We start from the raw sequence: 22,293 nt of genomic DNA, 5'->3' as shown, positions 1-22,293 counted from the left end.
AAAGGAGGTAACTCCATGACTAACTTGGCTCAGCCCACTGAGAGTATCCTCTGGATTTAAAATGCCTGACCTGCATTTGTGATAGGCTGCTTAATATTTCAGCAGAGCTGCACTTTAATAACTTTTTTCCCTTCCTTGTCTTCTAGAGCACAGAGTTCTCAGAAACCCCATCTCCAGACAGTGACTCTGTGAACTCTGTAGAGGGCCACTCTGAGCCATCCTGGTTCAAAGACATCAAGTTTGATGACAGTGACACAGAGCAGATTGCTGATGAAGGGGAAGACAACTCAGCCAGTAAGTTTCACCTGAGTCTTGTTCTCACTGTGCCTTCTCCCCTGTTGTCTGCAGTCCTTCAGGACCTAGTAGTTTAACCATGTCTTGCTTTATCTGTGTGTGTTTCTGTGTGTGCGCTTGGGGCTGTAAGGATCTAAGAGAGCTATAGCCTGTCTAGTCTTCCACTTTCTCACAATGGATACAGTATTTTGATTTTAGTGAAACTGGTAAAACTTCATACTTCTAATGAAGGAGAAGCATGTAAATTGCTGTCTTCTGTTTCTCAGGCAGACTTCTGCTTGATTTGGGCCATATAGTAGTGCACTAAAGAATGTCCAGTATGTCAGCATGCCCACATGAAGACGAGATTAAAGCTATGAAAATACTGTATTCCTGTATTATTGCACACTGGTCTTCATGTATTAAAGACAATTTTTCTCCTCTCTGGTACCCTTATAATACCCATGTGAACCCTTCTCCTCCCTGTATCTTCCCCCTCACCCAACACTAAAAGACTCTGCCAGCCCTAGCAAGCGCACTTCAGTCAGCAGCTTCCAGTCCACAATGGACAGTGATTCGGCCGCCTCCATCAGCCTGAACGTGGAGCTGGACAACGTGAACTTCCATATCAAGAAGCACTCCAAGTACCCACATGTGCCCCCTCACCCTGCCGACCAAAAAGGTACGAGGTAGTCACCAGCTGGAGTTGCACATGATGGAGAGCTGGCCCTAATATTACTGACTTATTTGGACACTGCTTACATGGCTGTCTTACAGAGGGGAAAATATGATATTTAACTGGCACTTGCTTGCAGTTTTGATGTGCTCACCTTTGAGGAGGCTCAACAGACCTGTTGAAATGCTTTCTCTGCAGAGTGTGTAACTTCCCCTGTGACTTTCTCTTTGCCGTTGAAGCAAAGTCTCTTGCCCATGCATAATAGACAGATCCACCTATGTGTTCTGGCTAACTGGGGTGGAAAAATAATCCACACATAAACCAGTTACGTGACTCTACAGTTGGAGATGGAACTTAAAACAGCAAGCAAGAAATAAAACCCCAGAGAACAAAAGAACAAGATTAACTTGGAAGAGTTCTGTGCTGACTTAAAATTGTACCTTTATAAGCTTACATTTTACAGAAGAATATTAACTGATAAACAAGAAGGCCTAACTTAATCCATATACATAACATTTCTTCAAAAGAGACCATCCACTTAAGTAGGAAGAAATCAAATACTTGGTGTTGAAGGCTGCTTTTGAAAGGATTTTCCACCAAAGAAGTACTAAATTTAAAGACTCTATAAGCAACATCCTTATGGAAGAAATAATGTGCCTGCATGTTGACAACTGCATTCTCTAAATGATTCAAGGCCTGTCTGAAACTGGGGCTTGCTACTGGCTTGGGTCTAGTATATTTTAGTTGCTTTACATGTTGGGTAGTAGTGGATGTCTTTGCTCTGCTTCCTTACATAAGGTTACATCAGCTTTGTAGACTTGTTTCCTTGGCGGCTTCTAAGTAGTTTCTTAATTATTGTTTCACCCCATCCTTTCAGTGTTTCTGACTTTAAAAGATATCCAATGTTAAATAATTTTTACTCCTAATTAATTCATTCTTCTATGAAGTCTAGCAGATCTCATGTTGCTATGAATCAGATTGGAACAGCAGCCTTAAGCTTGCATATAGATTGCATATTGTGAAACTGAAAAGGTCTCTGAAGGCAGTGAGGGAGGAGAAGTGATCATAGCTGACTTTCCAAGTGTGCTAGACATGTGGGGCAGAATGAGACAAATTAGAGGGGACATCTATTGAAGCCTACTGTAGTCACCTTTTGTTAATGGCCAAAAATATGCCTAGAAGGAAGGAATTCTAGTTGCTTGTTTTCTGCCAGAGAGAAGCAGAACAGTATCAAAAGATTGAATTGATGTCAGATGATCCAAAATTGGGAATGGGTTGTCAGCACTACTGACTACAGCTCATTATTGGTTCCTTTCAGTTTGTTTCCAGCTGATGCCCCAATCAAATGAAAAGCTAATGCATCTACAGGAAGGAAAGCTGAGGAGAGGGAGATATACTAAAGAATTCCTTTTAGGAAGGAAGGGTGCTGGATTAAGTGAGCTTGCAACTGGCCCAGGTGTGCTGCAGTATCCAATGAATTTGCAGCTGTAGCAGGTTTCTTTACCAGTTTGTGATGACAGTAAAGCAGGCAATAGTCACTTTGGCTCTGCCAAATGTTAAAGGACTTGTAGGGTGTTTGTATGGTTTCAGACATATTTCACTCTTTATCTCTTTATTCAAGGAGCAGTACATTATGAAGGGGAAATGTAAGAGAGCCTCTTGTTCTTGGAAACTGTTGACCAAATCAAGGCTGCTCAGAGCCAGAACTCTTGTGAGTTCTTGTGAGAAAGCTCTTGTGAGAAAGTTTTTAATAGTGGAGAGCTCAGAGAAGAGCGGAAAAGGCAAGTGGTGAGGGGACTGAAAAGAGAAAGACTTCTGCCTTTGAGTTGTGTATGCTGGCAGCACTTTGTCTTTAGTGAATCTCTGCTGGTGTTTGGTATATGTTCCTGAAACATGTGGTCTCTTAACCAAGTTATTCTGTAGGAGTGTAATTGGCAGTAGAAAGCTGGCAACAATTTCTTCCAAGAGAATGGATTTCCCTTGAGGGGATAGTACCAGTTATAGGCCCAGAACTGGGATAGGGTGGAATTGTCATGGAAGTGCACTGTGGATAGATAGGTATCCTGCAGCTTTATGAAAAATCTATATCTGCAAATACAGAGAAGTTAGTGAACCTTTTTTATTTCGTTTGTGTTTATAATTCCTGGCATGAGAATCTCTAGAGAAAAGACCTAACCAGGGAGCAACAAATTAAAATGAATGACAATACCTTGAATAGCAAGAAACGCTTCTTGGCAATAGACAGACTGAAACTTTGTGGGTAGAGAGGAGGGACAAAAACCTACAGCGAATGCTGCAGTGCTTAAGGTAGTGAAATACATGACTACTAAACCTTCGTCCTGTAAATATTAAAGTCATAGGCTTTATTATATAAAGTTAATATGAAGATTTTCACCTTGTTTTTCTGATTATCCTGGCTATATTCAAGAAAAGATGCCAGAATATCCCAGTGATTAGACAGCCAAAACTGGATAGATAAGCATTTGTGTAAAATGGGTAGTTATTTTAAGGGCAGAGTTCTATAGTTAATCAGTGACATGAGGTGTTTGCCACTGTCAGCATCAGTAACTTCCCTATGACTGTTATGGGCACACTTATTTAGCTTGATTGTGTTGGAGTTATTTCTTGTCCTTAGACTGGGTGACAGTGACTTGACTTCCTTTGAAATAATGAAGTGAAACTGAAGATCCCACCTTCCTTTTGAAGCTGTAATTTAGTTTCCTTAGGACTGTGTAAATCCCAGTAATTGCATTGTGGGGAGGACTGCCAATAGAAAACATCAAGTGCTGGAAGTTCAGGTCAGCTTTGATCTAAGCAATTCAGGGGTTTTTCTAATGATTAAGGGATATGCAATTTCCCAGTCACAGAGGTCAGCTGCTTTGAAGCAAGGGCCATGATGTATCCAGCAGCTGTGATTTAGCACAGAGTGGTTTGTATATACTCTAATGGCAGAACCTGTGGTGTTACAGGCTGACTAACGTCTGGTGTGTTTCCATGAAATTTGGGTGACTCCAAGTTAGCTGAGAATAGTGACTCATTTATAATATCATCTGCCTAAAGACATGGTATGTATCAGGAAGGGAAACAAAGTGAGATTATTTTCTGCATTTAAATTGGGAGAAGAGATGACATGATCAATTTTATATATGGAGTTTAGTTGCTATTTTTGAAGAGATACAGTTAACAATATGTGAAATTCTATTTTATAAACATCTTTCCAGACAGATATCCTTGATCATGGTACCAGGTATTTTGGGTATTTTTGATGATTGAAAGTATTTAGGAGGGGGAAAGAGAAGATGATTTGAGTAACCATATGCAGTTCCTTTTTAGTGTTGCTTGCCAAGGCTCAGTGTGCTGTTGCCAGGAGCCAGTGTGGTTCTTCTTTTGAGAAGGTGCTTGGGTTTTCAGGTTATAAAATAAGCTACAGGAACATTTCCCTATACCCCTTCCTCATTTTGTGGAGCATGATGCATGTAGGGATGATGTGAGGTAAGAAGTGTGCATGTTAGGCACCCTAAACCATCTCAGACTCACACTTATGAGTGTGTTATCTGTCTGGGCTAAGAAGGGGTATGGTATCTTACCTTGTCAGGAACTTCCCCTGGGAAACAATCAGACGTGAGGTTATGGGAGCTGCAGTTGTATTGACAAGAATAATAGAGTGGTTTGGGGTGTAAGGGACCTTAAAGATCACCCAGATGAATGAACCTAGATCATTACAAATCTAGAAGTGACTTGGAGGTGCTATCTGTGTCTGTCCAGAGCATAACTCAGGTTAAGTTAGGTTTCAGCTGGGGATAACTTGTGCTTTGGCTGTGCCAGTCAGGGGTCTGTGCCAGACCTAATTTAAGTGTGTTTACAGTAAGAGCTGATGCCCTGAGGCTGTTGCAAGATGGAGAGGGATGGGGGTGCTAGTATACATGCTCTTGTGTAGGTAGAGCATGACATGACTTTCTCTAGATAGTCAGTGAGTGAGTGAATGGTGAGGGTGGGCCAGCTTTTATGAAGCAGTAGTTTATTGTAATGCTGAACTCTTAAACTAAGCAAGAGATTAAAGGAATCTCAAATAACCAGGAATCTACAAAAGAGGCTTGTAATTTCTCTTGGGTACACTTTTCCTCTGTTGAGTATCTATTTGCAAACAAGCTCAGATATTTAAAATGGTGGCATGAAAGCTGTCTCCTGAGTGCTGTTGCTCAGAGCCTTGTGATTGTTTATATTCTGTCAGCTTTGTGTTGGTGTCTGAAAGCAGCCTGGCTTTGTATTCTGTTTGTGATGGGTCTGGAGCTTTGTCAGGAAAGATGATAAAGGCTTGGCTTTGGGCTTCAGGTAGTTGTGCTGTGTAAGCAGCTGGGCTACTGCTCTTGTTTTCGCATTGTAGAATCCCTTTTTGTATAAGTGAGGAGCCAACTAAAGTCACAAAAAGTAATGGCTTCTGGAGAAAACAAGCTTTTGTAACCAGTCAGCATGAAAGATTAAGATCTTGCAAGCTAAATGAGGGTAGCAGGTGGAGCTTCATCCTATTTCACAGATATCACAGAATGTTCTGAGTTGAAGGGACCCATCAAATCCAACTTTCTAGGTGAATGGTGCATACAGGGATTGAATCCAAAACCTTGGCATTATTAGCACCAGGCTATTACTATATTTCCAATGTGTAAAGTGATTTGTCTCTTGCTCTGCTTTGTTTCTGGGAGTCCATCTCTGTCAGCATGGATTCCTCAAAACACTTTGAACTGTTCTGGACTTGAGACTTTCAGCTCTTGAAAGGCAGGCTGTCTTCTTGGTTTTGCACGATAAACCTTACGGCTGATCTCTCCCTCAGTCTGTGATGGTTCAATGGAGTGGGTGACCACAATGGTTTCTGAAGCTGCATTTCTAGACCTGAGTGAGGAGGCCATTGCCATGGTGTCTGATCACATCTTAACACATTTGTATTCAGGTCTAGAAAAGGATGGTCCGTGTCAGTTGGAAAAGTGTACTCTTAGTTCAGTCTTGGCTCATGTCTACTTTGTTTGTTTTGTTTCTTCATATTAATAAGCACTGTTTTCTTGTCATCATAGAATTTTTGATAGAACAAGAATGAGAGGATATTCTTGTCTTAACCACTCACCAAGCTGTTGCTAAATTGGTGACTAAACACTTGGATGAGTAATGCTGCTTCTTCTGGTGTGGGCGTGTACATTGTAATTATATGGCCACACCAGTGTAACCTGTCTTTTTTTTTTTTTTTTGTTTTTGTCTCCACCTATATCCCTCTTCTCTCTTCTTTCAGAGTACTTGAATCCTGAAAACGGAGGGCAGCAGATGTTCTCTATAAGTGACGCTTTTATTAAAGGTAAGGAAAAACTTCAAATGCTGCTGTTGTGTGCTTTTTAATATAATGATGGAAATTCCTTGATACTCCTTAAAGAGGGCACTGACCCTTTCAAAATATTTACTCAACAGTAAATCTGAACTTATTTATGGCAAAACAGATGTATAAACTATACTGACTTTTTTTGAATGCACTTTCAAGCTTAAATTTCTTTTACTTCTCAGATTCCTGCATTCAAAAAGACTAAAGTAAAGCTTTTACTTTTTTAAAAAAATGAGTGTAAGTGGCAAGTTTGTTCACAGTTTCTCCACCAACAAATTTACGTAACTGATTTTAACTTCCTGTGCAAGCAAATGAATATGTGATACAATGAATTGCACTGCTTAAAGCTTCTTCTCTTAAGTCTTCTGGGTTTCTTGTCATCACTACTTCTGAAATGAAAGGCCATTACATGCACCTATGAGTTTGTAAACCCACATGCTTTCCAGTATCAGGGCCAGATGCACTTGTGGGCTTTTTTTTTTTCTTCCCAGTTAATGCTATTGATTTTGGTGCTCTCATAAGAGGAGAAAATAAGGGAGAAGCCCCAGTGTCTATCTAGCCTGAAAAAGAAAGTCTTGGATTAAATTGGTGTTTAGTTTTTAACTGAGCTTTTGCAGAACGAAGGGGGAAATCAATGAAATTTCTGTTAATCTTCTACACAGCTAATTTTGTACATGGAGCATCTGGAAGAAGTTAATTGTTGTTTTTTAGGAGACTTTTTTTTCAGTAGTCCTCCTTGGATTGCTATTGTCTGAAGATTTTGATTAACAGTGAGGAGTTTTAAGCTTCATCTCTGAAGGCTTACATACTTGCTTGATGAACATTTATACACTGCTAGTATAAATGATTTATAATATAGTCAGCCATTATGTCAATGTGGAAGTTTATAATTTGCCTCTATAATATCATAATAACCATGCAGGAAATAACCTAGTAACTCTTTCAAAGCACGGACTGTGCTGAAGTAACCTCTAATTTTGATACTCAGAACAGAGAGCAGTTCTAAGGAATTACTACACAGCATAGTAATTGAAAGTGTCAGTCCCCCTCAAGCTGAGGACCATGACATCTATCTTAAACTCAGTACTTACTCAGTACTTACTAGGACTTACGTCTTAGTAAATTCTTTCCTTTTTGAAGCAGCCTTTCAGAAAGACACAAGCATTCAACTGTGACCTTCCATTAACTACGTTTGTTTGTGTCTTGCAGAGTCGTTATTCAACAGGAGGGTGGAGGAGAAGTCCAAAGAGCTCTTGTTCACACCCCTAGGCTGGCACCACAGCAATCTGGATCTCCTGAGAGAGGAGAATGGGGAGAAACAAGCCATGGAAAGGCTGCTGTAAGAAATGTAGAAAAAGGAATTTGTATATCTTGAGTAACAATTTCTGAAGCCCCTCTATTCCACCAACTTTCAGTGGGACTTGAGCTACAGTAGGCAATACAAGGAAATAATTTGCATTAAGAACACAGCATTTTTACATATATTTTGCTGGGGTTTTTTTAATCTTGTGATGTTTATATAGAGAGTACCGGACCAAAGCTGACTGTAGAACATTCTAGGTAGCTGTTCTTTCAGAGGACTTCTGCATTGTAAATGTTAGGAAATTTACTTCAGCTAATCACTGCACTGTATTTTTATATTTTATAATGAGAAATCTATTTTGCCTTTTTTATAGGTCTGCTAATCACAACCACATGATGGCACTGCTTCAGCAGCTTCTATACAATGAGTCCCTGTCACTGTCCTGGAGGGATATTATTGTACCCGTGGTCTGCCAGGTAGTTCAGACGGTACGGCCAGATGTCAAGAAGAGAGATGATGACATGGATATCCGCCAGTTTGTCCACATCAAAAAAGTATGTTTCAAACAGTGGATGTAGGGAAACAAAAGGGTGCAGCTGTTGGCAGTGCACCTTGTTTGAAGAGAATAGTCCCCTTTCCACTGCTCCCAGCATATTCAGTACTGTAACTGAATGACTTGGCCTTTGGATAAGGTGGGGTTCTGGAAAAAGTTGCACAGAGGGAACCTGGCATGCTGTGAAAAGTGCTTTAATGTGCTGGGGCTGACCTCTTCTTTCAGGCTGTAGGCTGCAGAAGGTAGCAAAGAGTAACACCTCTGTAGTTACTTGGTTCATTTTTTGGTTTCTGCTTGTTTTGCTCTTGAATTGGAGATAAGTAGCTTGCAGGACATGGTGCAGCAATCTGTTTCCCTGTACCTATCCATTAGGGAGTATTCAACTCCTCCCGTGCCAAGTACGATGACTTTCTTCAAGAGCAAAACTTAATTGTTATGGAATGGTGTATCCAGTTCTGCCAGATGGCCCAGTGTTGACACTGTTGAGCTGTAAGTCTGGAGTTCTAGCATGCAAACTTCCTTCTGAGAGTCTGATGTGAAAATAACATCCAAGGAGTTAGTGTGATTGGGGACTGAAGATTTGGACTTAGTTTTCTTTGGCCAAATTCACCTCAGCAGTACTCTGCTTGAAAGCCATATGAGATTTGAGGAGAACCTTCTGATTCTGGTAGTAGTTCTGTGGCATCGCTTCAGGCAGCACTTGTTCCTGCTTCTCCTGAAACTCCAGTTCAAAGAGCAGTTGTTCAGAGGTGAAAGCTCATCATAGCTGACTGCTATTTTCACATGCTGGTAATATGAATGTCCTCTGAAACACGTTATTCAGAAACCTGCTTGATGCTGTTTATTATGCCTGGGATTGCCTGTGACTGCAGGCATACCAGTCAACTGTTTGATGTGTTCAATTGGTGGGAAGAGGTTTTTTTGATTTTCTTTCTTTCTTTCATATTTTTTCCTCCCTTTGCTTACAATTTTTTGTTGTTAATAGAAATGGCATGTGCAAAGCTGTATGCTTCTTATAGCCTATCCAAATTAGGTTCCCTTGTCATGTGCTGAAGTATACTCATTTAACAAATAAGCATCACTTGGGGGGGTGTAGAAATCCTAGAACTCAGTACTAGTTTTCATGTTGTCCTGAGTTTGTCAGGCTTTAAAGGGAAAGACTTATGTGTCCAGCATGACTGTATCTGATCTTTCATCTGATAATTGCGGGTGTACCTGAAGTTTGTACATCATCTACAATAGGTCTTCTGTGTATTAGCTTTACTGCATTACAAGATGTGGGAGTGTTTGACAGTTCTAAAAATGTTCTTTGCTTTGTTAGATCCCTGGTGGAAAGAAATTTGACTCCATGGTGGTGAATGGATTTGTTTGCACTAAGAATGTTGCACACAAAAAGGTAATGCAGCTTGATTAATCTTACTGTAATGTATGCTGTGGAAACAAGGGTGCTCTGACTTGCTTTTTGTGCCAGGAAGCTTCTCTCACCACCTTGGCGGTTTATGAGCTTTCTCTGCTTTGAGCCCCCCCAGAAGAATGGCTTTTAAAGCACTTATTTTCCAAGCTGTTTTGTTTTCTGGCCCAGAGATTTTGGGAGAGAAACTCTCCTCATGCATGTATGGAAAAACTTTCCATCCCTACCACAGCATGAGGCATCTAATAATTATCCCAACTTTTAGGCAGAAAAAGGCATTTGTGGTTCTGACTTAGAATAGTGTAGTAAAATGGGTCTTTAAGGCAGGAGGGCAAGATAGAAGTGAGCTGCATGAATCAAGTGTATCAAGACTTTGGGGCCCTTAGCAGGGACTGGAAATCCTCTCTAGCATTGCTTGCTTATGGAGAGTACCTGTGAAATTCCAACAACTGGGTGTAACAACTTCAGAAGAAGGAAGAATGTGTAGTTGGGTATAAAGCGAGGGATAGCTGAGACACTTTAAAGGGAGCTGAGGGTAGCAGGGACCAATCCTGGGAAGTCTGTCTCTTTTTTTTTTGTACTTCTTCCTCTCTGGGTATTTGTATTTTTGTTGTAACTATTTTTGTGTCTTTTCTAGATGAACTCTTGCTTAAAAAATCCCAGAATTCTTCTGCTAAAATGCTCAATTGAGTACCTCTATCGAGAAGAAACAAAGTTTACCTGCATAGAGCCTATAGTACTTCAGGTGAGCATATGCTTTTGTTCTTGGTTAAAATAGCGCCAACAAAACCATGACCAGTGCAAATTTTTTCAGTGTGTAAGGTGAAGTTGAATGAGTGAGATTGCATAGAAAAGGAAGAACTTTCCTCTTCTAGTAAGCTAGCTAAGAGAGCTGCTGCAGTAAATGTAGTATAAACTTGAAGCCATGCACTGAGGGTTTTTGTCCTCAAGTTACATGTCCTGAGAACACGTGAGCTTTTGATTCTCACAATGCAGCATTTTAGAAAACTTTTATTTTTATTGAGACCTTCTGAACTGTACATTCCTTATACAGTATTAGAGCTAGATAAAGTTTAGGTGTGTGAAGAAATATTTGAAAAGTTGATGTTGGTTAGGGTTAGGTCACACCCATGTTATTTTTGGTCAGGCTTGAAAAAATGGAACAACCACCAACCTAATGGAGTGATGAGCTAGAAAATGTCACTTTGGAACAGGTGCCCTGCCCCTGTGAGTAGGGATGTGCCTTAAATATGAAAACACCGAAGTACACAGATCTTTTCTTTATGAAATGCTTATAAAATATTACTGATAAACTAGTGTTGTGCTGTGGGAGTAGGAAGATATTCACAATGGACTACTAATGGTGTTTTCAGGATAGCTGTTTTCCCTGTTTTATAGGAGAGGACAGTATGTAAATGGAAGTGAAAAGGAATATTGAGCATTAAAATGGGTTTATATTCCAGATGAGTTTTCCCTGTTTTATAGGAGAGGACAGTATGTAAATGAAGTGTAAAGGAATGTTGAGCATTAAAGTGGGTTTATTTTCCAGATGGGTTTGCAGTCGTTCACTGCTATACTTTGTTCCTGTCTGCAGGAAAGGGAGTTCTTGAAGAACTACGTACAGCGGATAGTTGATGTTCAGCCCAATTTGGTCCTTGTTGAAAAGACTGTGTCCAGAATTGCCCAGGACATGCTCTTAGAGCATGGTATCACTCTGGTCATCAACGTCAAGCCGGTGAGCATTTCTGATCAGAGTTAGACTTGGCCTTGTGATAGATTTCTAATGACTCCTTGTAGCAAACTCCCTGGAGATAGCCAAGAGTTGTCTTATTTTCTTCTCTAACCAAATGTTCTCTTCCAAGAAGGTAAGACAGGTGAATCTGTAGAGTTACTTTTTCCTCAGGTCTTCACAGCTATTGTGCTGTGTCCTTGTTTGATGGGTCCTTGTACCCTGGTTTAGTTCTAGTTGACTTTGATATCCATTTATAGCAAATTATGTGTGGGTCCTCAGCTATTTCCAGAGAGCCTCTGTCCTTGTGAGGCAGGGTACAGACAGCCAAACAGAGGGTAGCTGTGGGAGTTGGCTGAGCTCCTGGCAGAGCCAGCATTATGCTGACTGCACTGCACCTCCTGGAGGTATCTGGATCTAGTCATGTGAGAAGTTCTAGGCAGGGTACAATCTCACCAGAATTATTTATCCAACTGTGTTTCTAAGATTCTTGTATATTGTGGATGTCGGATTGTGTGATTGAGTTTAACTGAGAATTTGCATCTCAGTGAGATATTTTATACATTGCACTGGTGTTTTTTGGTTTGTTAAGAGCAAGACAAGGATGCAAGTGTCCTCTTTGCATTGTAGATTCTTACTATTCTTTCCAATTTTACAGCAAGTGTTAGACCGGGTAAGTCGAATGACCCAGGGCGACTTAGTGATGTCAATGGATCAACTGTTGACCAAACCACAGCTGGGGACCTGTCATAAATTTTATATGCAAGTTTTTCAGTTGCCCAATGGTGAGTAAAACTTGATGTGCCTTAGCCTATGTCTGTGAAAGGATGAATGCTTTGCTCCTTTTTAAAGAGATTTGAACTGTTGGCTTCCTTGTGTGATCATGTATAATCCTACTCATTTTATTTCTGTTACTTGCTGGAACTACAGTGAACTGCCTGTAGAGAAAAGTATGATCTTATTAAGAAAAGACACTCTATAGATTTTAATTAGACTGATTTCTTTCTTCCAAGCTGTTTTTTCTCTTCCCATATGCTGTAGTTTGTCTAGTCCAACTTCCTGTTCAAAACAGGAAGGATTAATTTCAATGCTGCATCAGATTTCTTAGGGTTTTGTCAGCCAACTCTTGAAAATATTGCAGAGTAGAGATTTTGTAGTCTGTCTGGGCACCATCCTCACTGTAAAGAATTTTTCTGCATTGAAGTAAAAGAATCACAAAACAGCCTGTGTTGGAAGGGAGTTCAAAAGATTATCTGGTCCTACCTTAACAAATCCAATCAAAATTTGCCTTGTTGCAAGTTGTGCACACTTCCCCATGTCCAGTTATTGTGCACCTTTAAGAAAGGTTCCTTTTTCTCTCTAACTCCCCTAGGCAATGGGAGTCTACAAAGGAAGGAAGAAATGCTGCTTGACAGGTTACCAGTGGTGCTGGCACACATGAATGCTGTGGATGAAGATCTTCGTGGAGATGCAGTCTTTGCATCTCTTCATAGAATCATAGAAAGGTTTTGGTTGGAAGGGGCCTTAAAAATCATTTAGTTCTAACTTGTCTGCCATGGCAGGAACTAGACCTTCCCCTAGACCACGTTGCTCCAAGTTCAGTCAAATCTGTCCTTGAACAATTTCCTTTCCACTTCCTCATTGCCCCTTCCAGCCTTTAATTGCCCTCAGAGTGTCATAGGCTTTTGAGTTGTAAGGATGAGCAAATGTGCCTGGAAGGGAAGTGATTCTTTTGCCCACTGATGCAGAGTCTACAGTGGTCTTATAATACTCTGTTTAGGTCAGAGTGTTCCATATGGCCTTCACTTTGACTTTTTGATGGCCTGTTTTATAAAACAGGAGATTTATAATGGCCTTCACTTTGACTTTTTGATGGCCTGTTTTATAAAACAGGAGAAGATGTATAGCAAATGTTTTGTTGTTTTTTTTTTTTCTTGCTAAAATAAGTTAGTACAGTAATATGAATTTCTGCAGCTACCAATGTTACTTGCTCTTAGTCTCCTTTACAGTCTCTTGGGTGAGTGAAGTATCTAAAAGCAGATGAACTGTAGCTGTCATCCTAACTCCCATGTTTTATTTCTAGATCAGACAAAACCCCTGATGTTCTTCGAAGGGTGTCCCCAGCACCTGGGCTGCACTATCAAGTTGTGTGGTGCTGCAGAGTACGAGCTGGCTCGTGTGAAGGAGATCCTGATCTTCATGGTCTGTGTGGCTTATCATTCCCAGCTGGAAATCTCATTTCTTATGGATGAGTTTGCCATGCCCCCTACTCTCACCAAAAACACTTCCTTTCACTCCCTTATTGAGGAGCCAGGAGATGAAAATGAACAACAGAACCTCTTCAATGGTGAGGACTTCAGCACAGCAGTCAAAGACATTGAATTATCCTCTGAAAAGCTGCCTGTAATCTCTGAATCAGTGTCCTCTGATGAGGTCAGTTTGCCTGAACCAAGAAGCATATTTGACAGAGGTGACCAAGAGAACAGTCAGCTGGAAATGGTGTCCTCCAAGCAGCAAGAGCACCACAAAGCGGAGTCACCATTTGCAGTGCTCAGCCCTGTACCTCACGCAATACCTGAAACATCCCCACTGCCCCTCCATGGCATGGACCAGCACTTGGCCACTCTGGATGACCAGGCACTAGAGCCTCTTCCACAGGCAGATGATTTACAGGAGTCCAAGAGTCAGATGAGAGTCTTCAGAGACCCTCTCCAGGATGATACTGGTTTATATGTCACGGAAGAGGTAACTTCGTCTGAGGACCGTCTCAAAACTTACTCTGCAGCATTTAAGCAGGAGTTGAAAGATGTAATTCTCTGCATTTCTCCAGTGCTGATGTTCCGTGAACCATTTCTTTTGACTGAAAAAGGCATGAGATGCCCTGCCCGGGAATACTTTCCCGAACAAGTTTATTGGTCTCCTCTCCTCAATAAGGAATACAAGGAGTTGGAGAGCAGAAGGAAGAAGCAATTGTTGCGGGATTTCTCTGGACTACAAGGGAGGAATGGGAGTATCCAAGCCAAGGCTATCCAAATCTTACCGTCTCATGAGTTGGTTAACACTAGAATAGCAGAACATCTACGTGATAGCCAGAGCTTAGCCAGAATGCTGGCTGACTATCGGGCCAGAGGAGGGAGGATACTACAGAAAAGCACAGATCCTTTTGCCCAAAATAAGGATGTGTCTAGTGTCCCTACTGGAAAAACTGGGAACAGAACTGAAGAGGAGGAGAAGGGACTCGCTCAGAGTGAATCCTCATGGTCTCATAGGGTAAGATTGAGTTGTGCTGCTCAAAATTCAAGTTACATCAGTTTCTCATGGTATACAGAAGGTGTAGGGACTCATATTAAACCAGAGGGGATGTGTTTTTGTCTGTTTCTTTCTGCTTGATTATGGTTTTTGTGGTTTTGTTTTGTTTTGACTGGCCATAACTCCATTTTAGATTGCAGTGGTCTGCAGTCAATTAGAACAAGAGACTGCAAAATTTCTCTGAGAAATGCACAAGGTCAGCCCAGAATCAGTTTTGCCTGTTTGACTGGGCTGTACCTAACTGATTTCTGAAAATGAGTCTATGAAGAGGGAGCAAACCTTAAGAGAATTTCTTAAACTGATCTTTCTTGCTCCTTGTATTTTGTTATTTGTAGAAATGTACTTTCATTTTCAGAGGGCTTTATGTCATAGAAACAGCAGTAGGCTGTAATTACATTAAAGTACTTGATTGATTGTAAAAGTTTGGGTGGTCTGAAGAAAAGCGAGAATCACATAATGGAGCGAAAGGAATCTTCTTTGAAATTTCAGAGCAGGGGGTATGTGTTTGTAATAAAAATATTTAAAGTTTTGGTAAACTGCCATGAAACTAGTCAACTTGTATCTGAAGAAAAGGATCTTGAGATCTTGAATTGTGATCTGTTTAGGAAAAATGTCTAGGAACAAGAGTAGCAGAATTGATCTGTTGAAACAGTCAACATTTTGGTCCCTGAGCCAATGAGCCCTTGTGTTCATGAGCAGAAGTCACTTTTTAATTGGCACTTCAATGTAGATCTCTGTAGCTTCACAGGCCATAATCTTACAAACTGTAAGAGTAGCCCTTGTTTTGGATCAGACTGGCTGATGCTGTTTTAAATTTACTCAGTGATCAAAGACAAGTATTTGGTAACATCATAGTTTTGTAGGGTGTGGTGGTACATCTCTTCCTAGAGAATAGAAAGATGGAAATCTTTCTATAGCCTGAATGAGTAACTGAAGTATGATATATTGGCAGAGTTTTGAATCTAAGATGTCCTACATCATACAGTAATTTAGAGATGTCTGGATGTTTGTCATGGGGCTTTTGTTTTCTGTTTCTCTTGGCTTCATTTCCACAGAAACACATGCATGTTCATTGGTTTTGTTACGAGTTATATTGTTCTAAAAATGTCACTTGGCAATTATACATAGCACAGGTTTACCTGAGGCTGGGAGATAATGCCAAGTTCGTCTGTACGAAAGGAGAAAGTAGAGATTTGTCTTTGAATAAAATTACTAGAACAGAATTTTGTCAACAGAAGTTGTGTGTGAATGGAGATGTCTGTAACCAGTGAATGAGTTGTTTTCTCTCTACTAGGTGGATTGCCTGAGTCCAGTAAACCATCAGAGGCTCTGTGTTCTCTTCAGCAGCTCTTCTGCTCAGTCCAGCAATGCTCCAAGTGCCTGTGTTAGCCCCTGGTATAAAAACTACTCCTCTACAGCTTGGATAGTTGCTATTCTTTCCTTCTCCAAGTCAGAGTCAGTGCTTGCCTCATGGCAGTATTTCTTTGAGGACTCCTTGGTAGGTTGTGCTCATCCTGTAACAGGAACTTTTGCCAAAAGACTTTTGTCTTGCATAATCAGGTGAATCTACAGCAGTATTGCACAACCTCTGTGATACCCAAGGCATGAATGAGAAAGGCCAGCCTGAAACCAAATGCTTTAGTTGGTGTTTCACTGCAGGGTAATGATTTCTGTGTGGGGAGCATTGCATGCAGTCTTGTGGAGAAGAGTTAGTGTAAATGAACACAAGATGCAGGACAACGTCCAAGCCCAAAAGTGAGCCTTGTGAAAATCTTGGCATACTTGTAGATTGCATTATCCAACAGTGGCATTGGACTATATTGCTATCTTTTTCATACTATAGTCATCACTATTAAGAGCTTTATTTCCAGCTTAGGGGGCTGTAATTTACTAATTGTGTGCAACTTATGACACACTTCTGTCTCTACTAAACAGGACAGATCTTGGTGTTTAATCATTAGCCTAGGTGATTTTAGTAGTTTAACTTAGGTGAAAATAAAGAGATGACCCTCTTACAGGAAAAGGTCTAAAGTTCCTGTAAAAGCTTAGAAATGAACCAAAGAAGATGGTGATATGCTCACTAAACAGCAACAATGAGATAATGTAAATTAGTGATGTTAGGGATATCTGAATTATGACACTTAAACTGATAAGCAATTTAAATGGCTTGGTCACCTCAGGTTCTGGGGAAACTAAAGTTGCTATTAAATATTCTACAAGAATAAGGATTTCTTGAGGCTTTTTTCATGTTCTGGATGTACCCTTTTTTGTAGCTGTTTAAACATTAGTGCTTGAAGCTTAAAGCTGTTTAGACTTCTGTGCCTAGATATTTTTGAAAATAATCTTCAGAAGTGCAGTTGAATTGTATTGGAATTTTAAATGTCAAGTTGAAAGTTGTTCTAGTAGGACTTTGATCTCATTAGTAGCAGACCTGACAGCAGGGATCTAGGAGGGGTAGTCAAGTGGAAAAAAAAATTTTTGAAGTTATACAGGGCTGTAAACATGCCAGCAGTGGGTGTAGATCTGTGTTCCTAAAGGCTATTGCACAGCTAATGGTGATGGCATCCAGTCTTTTTTTTCTCTGCTTTAGGATTGTGACCATGGAGTTCTATGGGAAAAATGACCTAACTCTAGGGATTTTTCTGGAGCGCTACTGTTTCAGGTAAGGAGGAATTTATTCTAATTCACTCATGCTCAGTTGTTACAAGTAAATACATCCATTGCTTTTGTATTTTGGCCCTGTCCTTCTTCCCTTCATGAGGAAGTGAAATAGATTATGAAATGTAGTTTATAAGTTCATGAAGACAAATGTGTTCACATTTCTGTAGCAATCAGGGTTTAAGGGCCAAGTTAAGAGTCTGAACATGTATTCCAACTGTCTGTTTTTCAAGACTAACAACTGTTCTGGTCACAGTTTTCTGAGATTCCTCTTTGAAAGTTCATACAAATGTTGGCTAACACTACTCATTTGGTGTCTCAGAGTAAGGCTTTGTCATATGTGCAAGGTGGCCAATGTAAATGGTCCAGAACACTTTGAGCTCTGGAAAAGTACTGTGTCATTTATTTCATCTCATAGAGGTGTAAGTTGTTTCTGTAATAACTGGTGCTGTCACAACCCCATGCAGAGTCTCAGCAGGCTGAGAAGCTGGATAGGTCACCTGCTCAAAAGACAAGCTTACTCTGTTCTCTCCATTGGCCACTTGCACCAGCAGAAGGCTGTTGATGTTTGACCTTCTGGAGGAACAAGTATTTCTCCTTGTGGTGTTCAGTGAGAAGGAGCTTAGCTGCCCACTTTTAAATTCCTGCTTCTCTCTGCTCATTAGGTAGTGTCTGCTAAAGTGAATGCTTCTCAATCTCCATAGTTTCAGTAATTAAAATTCTTTGTTTTTTTCACTTGAGCAAGGACAACCTGAGCTTTTTCAGGCTCATTCTGGTTTTGGAGAATATCTTGTCTTACTTTGGTACCTCAGCAATTCAGCTTTTATTTTTCTGGTATTAGTCTTTCTTCTGTGACTTAAAAAAAGAAAGGTCATGGGTTTTACTGTTTCAGGAGCTGAAACATTGCCATTTTAAGGCTCTTTGTCACATCTTTGTCCTTGGTATTATTTGCTCGGGTACATTGCCAAAGCAATCTTTTAATTTGGTGCCAAGGACTTCCACAGATGCCTTGATCCTTATACAGAATATATTGGTAGAAAGTGATTAATTGTAAAAAGATGATAGCAAACAGTATCAGTCACTGCTTTTGGGACCTATACAGCCATTGCTGTTGATGAAACTTCACTGTGTGCTACTTCTAAATTGCTCTGCAGATACAGCCTTCACTACAGGCTTAGAAAACTCTTTTGCAGTGAAGATACCATGATATTATAAGGCATATTAGAGCTGTTGAATTAGTTCTTCAGCAGTGCCTGATATGTGATCATTTATAGGTGTTTCTATTTCTCTCTGTAAGGCCTTCCTACCAATGCCCCAGCATGTTCTGTGAAACACCAATGGTGCACCACATCCGTCGCTTTGTTCATGGGCAGGGCTGTGTGCAGATCGTGTTAAAGGAGCTGGACTCCCCCGTCCCTGGGTACCAGCACACCATCCTTACTTACTCCTGGTGCAGACTGTGCAAACAGGTAAGGATGTGGACTTCAGACTCATTGCTATGCCAATTTAGTATTCTTGCTGTGACTGGCTTTGTATGAAAAGGCAGCATTTTTGAGGACGTGCTCATGCCTGGAGCTATGGCTAAACTGGCAGAAAACCTGTTACTGGTACATACGTTCTCGTGTCACCTACAAATTCCTCTTTTAGCACTGGGGCTGTTGAGGGTGAAAAATCTTGTGTGGGGTAGTCTTATTAGAAAGTGTCAAAACTGACTCTGAGAGGAGAGATCTAAGCAGAAAAAATGGAGTTGCTCACTTAGAGGTGAAGAGTATGGTCCCTTTCTTGTAGTCAGTCTTTATGAGCATACTGGAAAGGGCAGACACCAAGACCTACTGGCATAGTAATTGGCTGAAGCCACTTGCTGTTCTTTGATCTGCTGTGGACTGAACAGCCTACACTGCGTCAATGTGATGTCTGCAGTTCCTTTAGTAGTCATTAGAAAGTAACATCTTCATTAGAGAAATATTAAATTGCTTAAAAAAGCCCACAAGATAGTACGATTGTGTATTATCTGGAGCTTGTTCTGTAATTTAGCTAAGAAAACATTGCTAACTGGATACTCATGTCTTGCTAAACATGAAGAGCCTTCAAAGAGATGAGAATAAAACATAATGAAAAAAGATTCATGCAGTACCTGAAATGCAAAACATCTGAATTACCCATATGGATGACTCAGGTCACCTACTTAGGCTGCCTTGGACATTGGTGTTGGATGTACAGATGCCTTGAGGAGGTTGACACAGTTGCTGACTGCAAGCCCTGTGTTGCTGTGTATATAGCTGCTCTGTAACCTTTTATTTTTGTGTGCTCATGTAAACACTTATGTGGTTGAGGTTGTTAAGTGTGTGTAAAGTGTCTGGTGTAAGCTTGTAAGCACTTCTGAGGTTGAAATACTCTGCAAAGCAGTACCAACTCATTTGTAGCTGCAGAATCACCAGGGAAAAGTATATTATATGGCCACTGCTGCTGGCTGGGTTGCTGAAAATTGACTCTATACAGAGAAATAGCATCCCAGAAATAAGTTTCTGTCGAGGGTATGTTAGGACTCCCCCAGCTTAGCACCTGTCATCATCAGCTAACAGTTGTTTAACAGATTTATTTTAACTATGTGTTGGCTTTAGCTATGCATAAATGCTATCTTTGTTCTTAAGTATGTTTCAGGGTCACTTCTGGTAGTAGAAATACTAGATTGCTGCCTGGATTATCCTCTCCTTAATCTTGTTTGAAGGATAAAATTTAGATACTTGCCTTTCAATTTTTCAGGTGACACCAGTTGTTCCCCTTTCCAATGACTCTTGGTCTATGTCTTTTGCAAAATACCTTGAGCTGAGGTTCTATGGGTACCAGTACACTCGAAGGGCCAACGCAGAGCCTTGTGGGCATTCCATTCACCACGACTATCACCAGTATTTTTCCTATAATCAGATGGTGGCATCTTTCAGGTGAGTTCCACTGCTAAAAACTTCTTTCTCTCTCTGGTACTCTGTGAAGCATATGGCTGTAGTAAGAATTCATCAGTTCTGTCCTTCACTGTGAGTATAGCATGGGATAGCATAACTGTACCATAACCACAAGTGCAGATTGTGTGCTGGCTTGCAGAGGGGCTTTGTGGGTGGCATCACTGTCCTAGCTGTGGTGGGCAGTGTTCCAAGAGTGGATGGTTCCTCTTCATGATACAGAAGGGAAATGCTTTTCCCTACCCAATTCCAAATGCTTTCAAAATTTTGGTTTTGCAATATGATTTGTGCTTTAACTTCTTGCCTAGGAGAATGAACAGTGTTATTTCTGCTAAAAGTAACTAAAGCCCTGCATACATTGACAGTGCCCTTTTTCATACAAGGGCCTCAAACCTCACTCAGTGTGGTGTAGAACTGGTACTGTGTGCTGTGGGTCTTGTTACAAGCTGTTGCATTGCCTTCTCAGCTACTCTCCAATCCGGCTGCTGGAAGTGTGTGTCCCACTCCCCAAGATCTACATCAAACGACAGGCCCCATTAAAAGTTACTATTTTGCAGGATCTCAAGGATTTCTCACAAAAGTAAGCTCTGTTTTTAATGTCTTCTTAATCTTATTTGTATTTTGTATTTTGATTAGCAGAACACGTAACAATTTTTCTAATATGATGAGATTTGGCTAAATATTCATTACTTGATAGAAAAGTAATAGTTTAAAACATATATGCATATGTACTTCCAAGGGACAGTGGTATTGAAATCTTTGTTACCTGTGCTTGCTCTGTCTGTACTAATGTCTTAGCTCTTTGTCTGGTGGCAAGTCAGGTTAAACATTGCCAACAGAAACTTTGATTCTTTTCATCTCTATCCCTGAATGTTTCACTGATGTCTGAGTCATATAGCATGTTTCTGAATAATGCTGCCAAGCTATTGAAAGGTTGACCATCAGCAGGTGTCTGTCATTACATTATGAAGTGCCTGGTGAAAGTATTTTTATTTCTTCATCTAATGCTAAAAATGAAAAGATGGTCCTAGAAGACCAACCTGGAAAACTGCAGGTTGTACTTGCGTACTCTTACCCTAATGTTCCTTAATAGAACATTTGACTGAGTTTCAATTCTTCAGCCCCAAAAATCTGCAAAGACCTTGCTCAGATCTCTTGTCTGAACAGAACTGTTGTCATTCTATTGGTCATGTGGCAATAGAACTCTGGTATATAAAAGTCTTTGCCTTTGTTAGCTATTGAATATGGGAACAGCAAGCAGACTGTACCTTGTAGTCTAAGGTGAACGACCATGAGCCTAGATATTTTCTAAATGTAGGAACAAAAAAGTTGAAAACAGGCAGGATGAAAACTGTATAAAATCCAGCCAGACTGCTGTTCTGCCTGGTCACAGCATTCCTGTATTGCTGTAAGTCTCTGTGACCATCTGACTTCAAAACCTGTGGAGCTTTGTTTAGAGCTGAAATAGAGATACTCATTTTTTCTGAGCCCTGCTGGTAGATGTGTAGCTTGCAGACCCAGATTCTTCCTAATCACAGATGACACAATAGTTCCCCTCTGTTAATAATGTGTTTGAGACATTTGTATTGCTCTCTGACAACTTCCACTGCTAAGAATAAATTGTGGAGACAAGAGTCAGTGTACGTAACTTCAGATTCCTCCTATTACTAATGAAGTTTTTCCAACTTCCTCTGTGAATACAGTTGGATGGCTTACTATGCAGGAAGGCTGTCATATATATCGTGTTTTGTATTCTTAAATGCTAACCTGAAACACATTCAGACTATTTTAAAGAATGTTGAAGAAGCTCCAAGTAGTTACAGCTTAACTCTTTTGCATTGCTGTTGGCAGGGTGTCACAAGTGTATCTTGCTGTGGATGATCGCCTTGCTTCTCTGAAAACAGATACCTTCAGCAAAACGAGGGAAGAAAAGATGGAAGACCTCTTTGCCCAAAAGGAGGTAATAGACTAGTTTTGCATCAGTGATCCATAGGCTAAGAGTGTGGAGGAGCTACTCAGATCTTGCGTCGTCTTGGTGAGATAAAAATGACAGTTTTCATTT

At 40.5% G+C, this 22,293-nt stretch overlaps 1 protein-coding gene across 13 annotated transcripts in view; it reads left to right on the top strand.

Moving 5' to 3' along the window:
- PIKFYVE (phosphoinositide kinase, FYVE-type zinc finger containing) overlaps positions 1-22,293 on the top strand; it is a 62,813-nt gene that overhangs the window by 23,942 nt on the left and 16,578 nt on the right. For 10 of the 13 annotated variants that reach the window (XR_005952567.1, XM_041403487.1, XM_041403491.1 and 7 more), the window contains 16 exons: positions 147-294; positions 788-955; positions 6,228-6,290; positions 7,521-7,650; positions 7,988-8,168; positions 9,489-9,563; positions 10,216-10,323; positions 11,173-11,313; positions 11,966-12,092; positions 13,391-14,577; positions 15,911-16,011; positions 17,207-17,278; positions 18,572-18,743; positions 20,038-20,216; positions 20,698-20,811; positions 22,083-22,191. Coding sequence is in view for 12 of the 13 variants with exons in the window: in XM_041403487.1 (XP_041259421.1) it covers positions 147-294; positions 788-955; positions 6,228-6,290; positions 7,521-7,650; positions 7,988-8,168; positions 9,489-9,563; positions 10,216-10,323; positions 11,173-11,313; positions 11,966-12,092; positions 13,391-14,577; positions 15,911-16,011; positions 17,207-17,278; positions 18,572-18,743; positions 20,038-20,216; positions 20,698-20,811; positions 22,083-22,191 (3,075 nt within the window). In the remaining variant the exon portion in view is untranslated. The remainder of the gene's footprint in view (positions 1-146; positions 295-787; positions 956-6,227; positions 6,291-7,520; positions 7,651-7,987; positions 8,169-9,488; positions 9,564-10,215; positions 10,324-11,172; positions 11,314-11,965; positions 12,093-13,390; positions 14,578-15,910; positions 16,012-17,206; positions 17,279-18,571; positions 18,744-20,037; positions 20,217-20,697; positions 20,812-22,082; positions 22,192-22,293) is intronic. The other 3 variants (XM_041403493.1, XM_041403494.1, XM_041403492.1) reach the window with 1 other exon arrangement.

Source organism: Onychostruthus taczanowskii, unplaced genomic scaffold, assembly GCF_017590055.1.
Source record: "Onychostruthus taczanowskii isolate IOZ18803 unplaced genomic scaffold, ASM1759005v1 scaffold20, whole genome shotgun sequence".
NCBI classification, from domain to species: domain Eukaryota; kingdom Metazoa; phylum Chordata; class Aves; order Passeriformes; family Passeridae; genus Onychostruthus; species Onychostruthus taczanowskii.
Note: the sequence above shows the minus strand (reverse complement) of the source record. Positions and strands in the feature narration are given on the sequence as shown.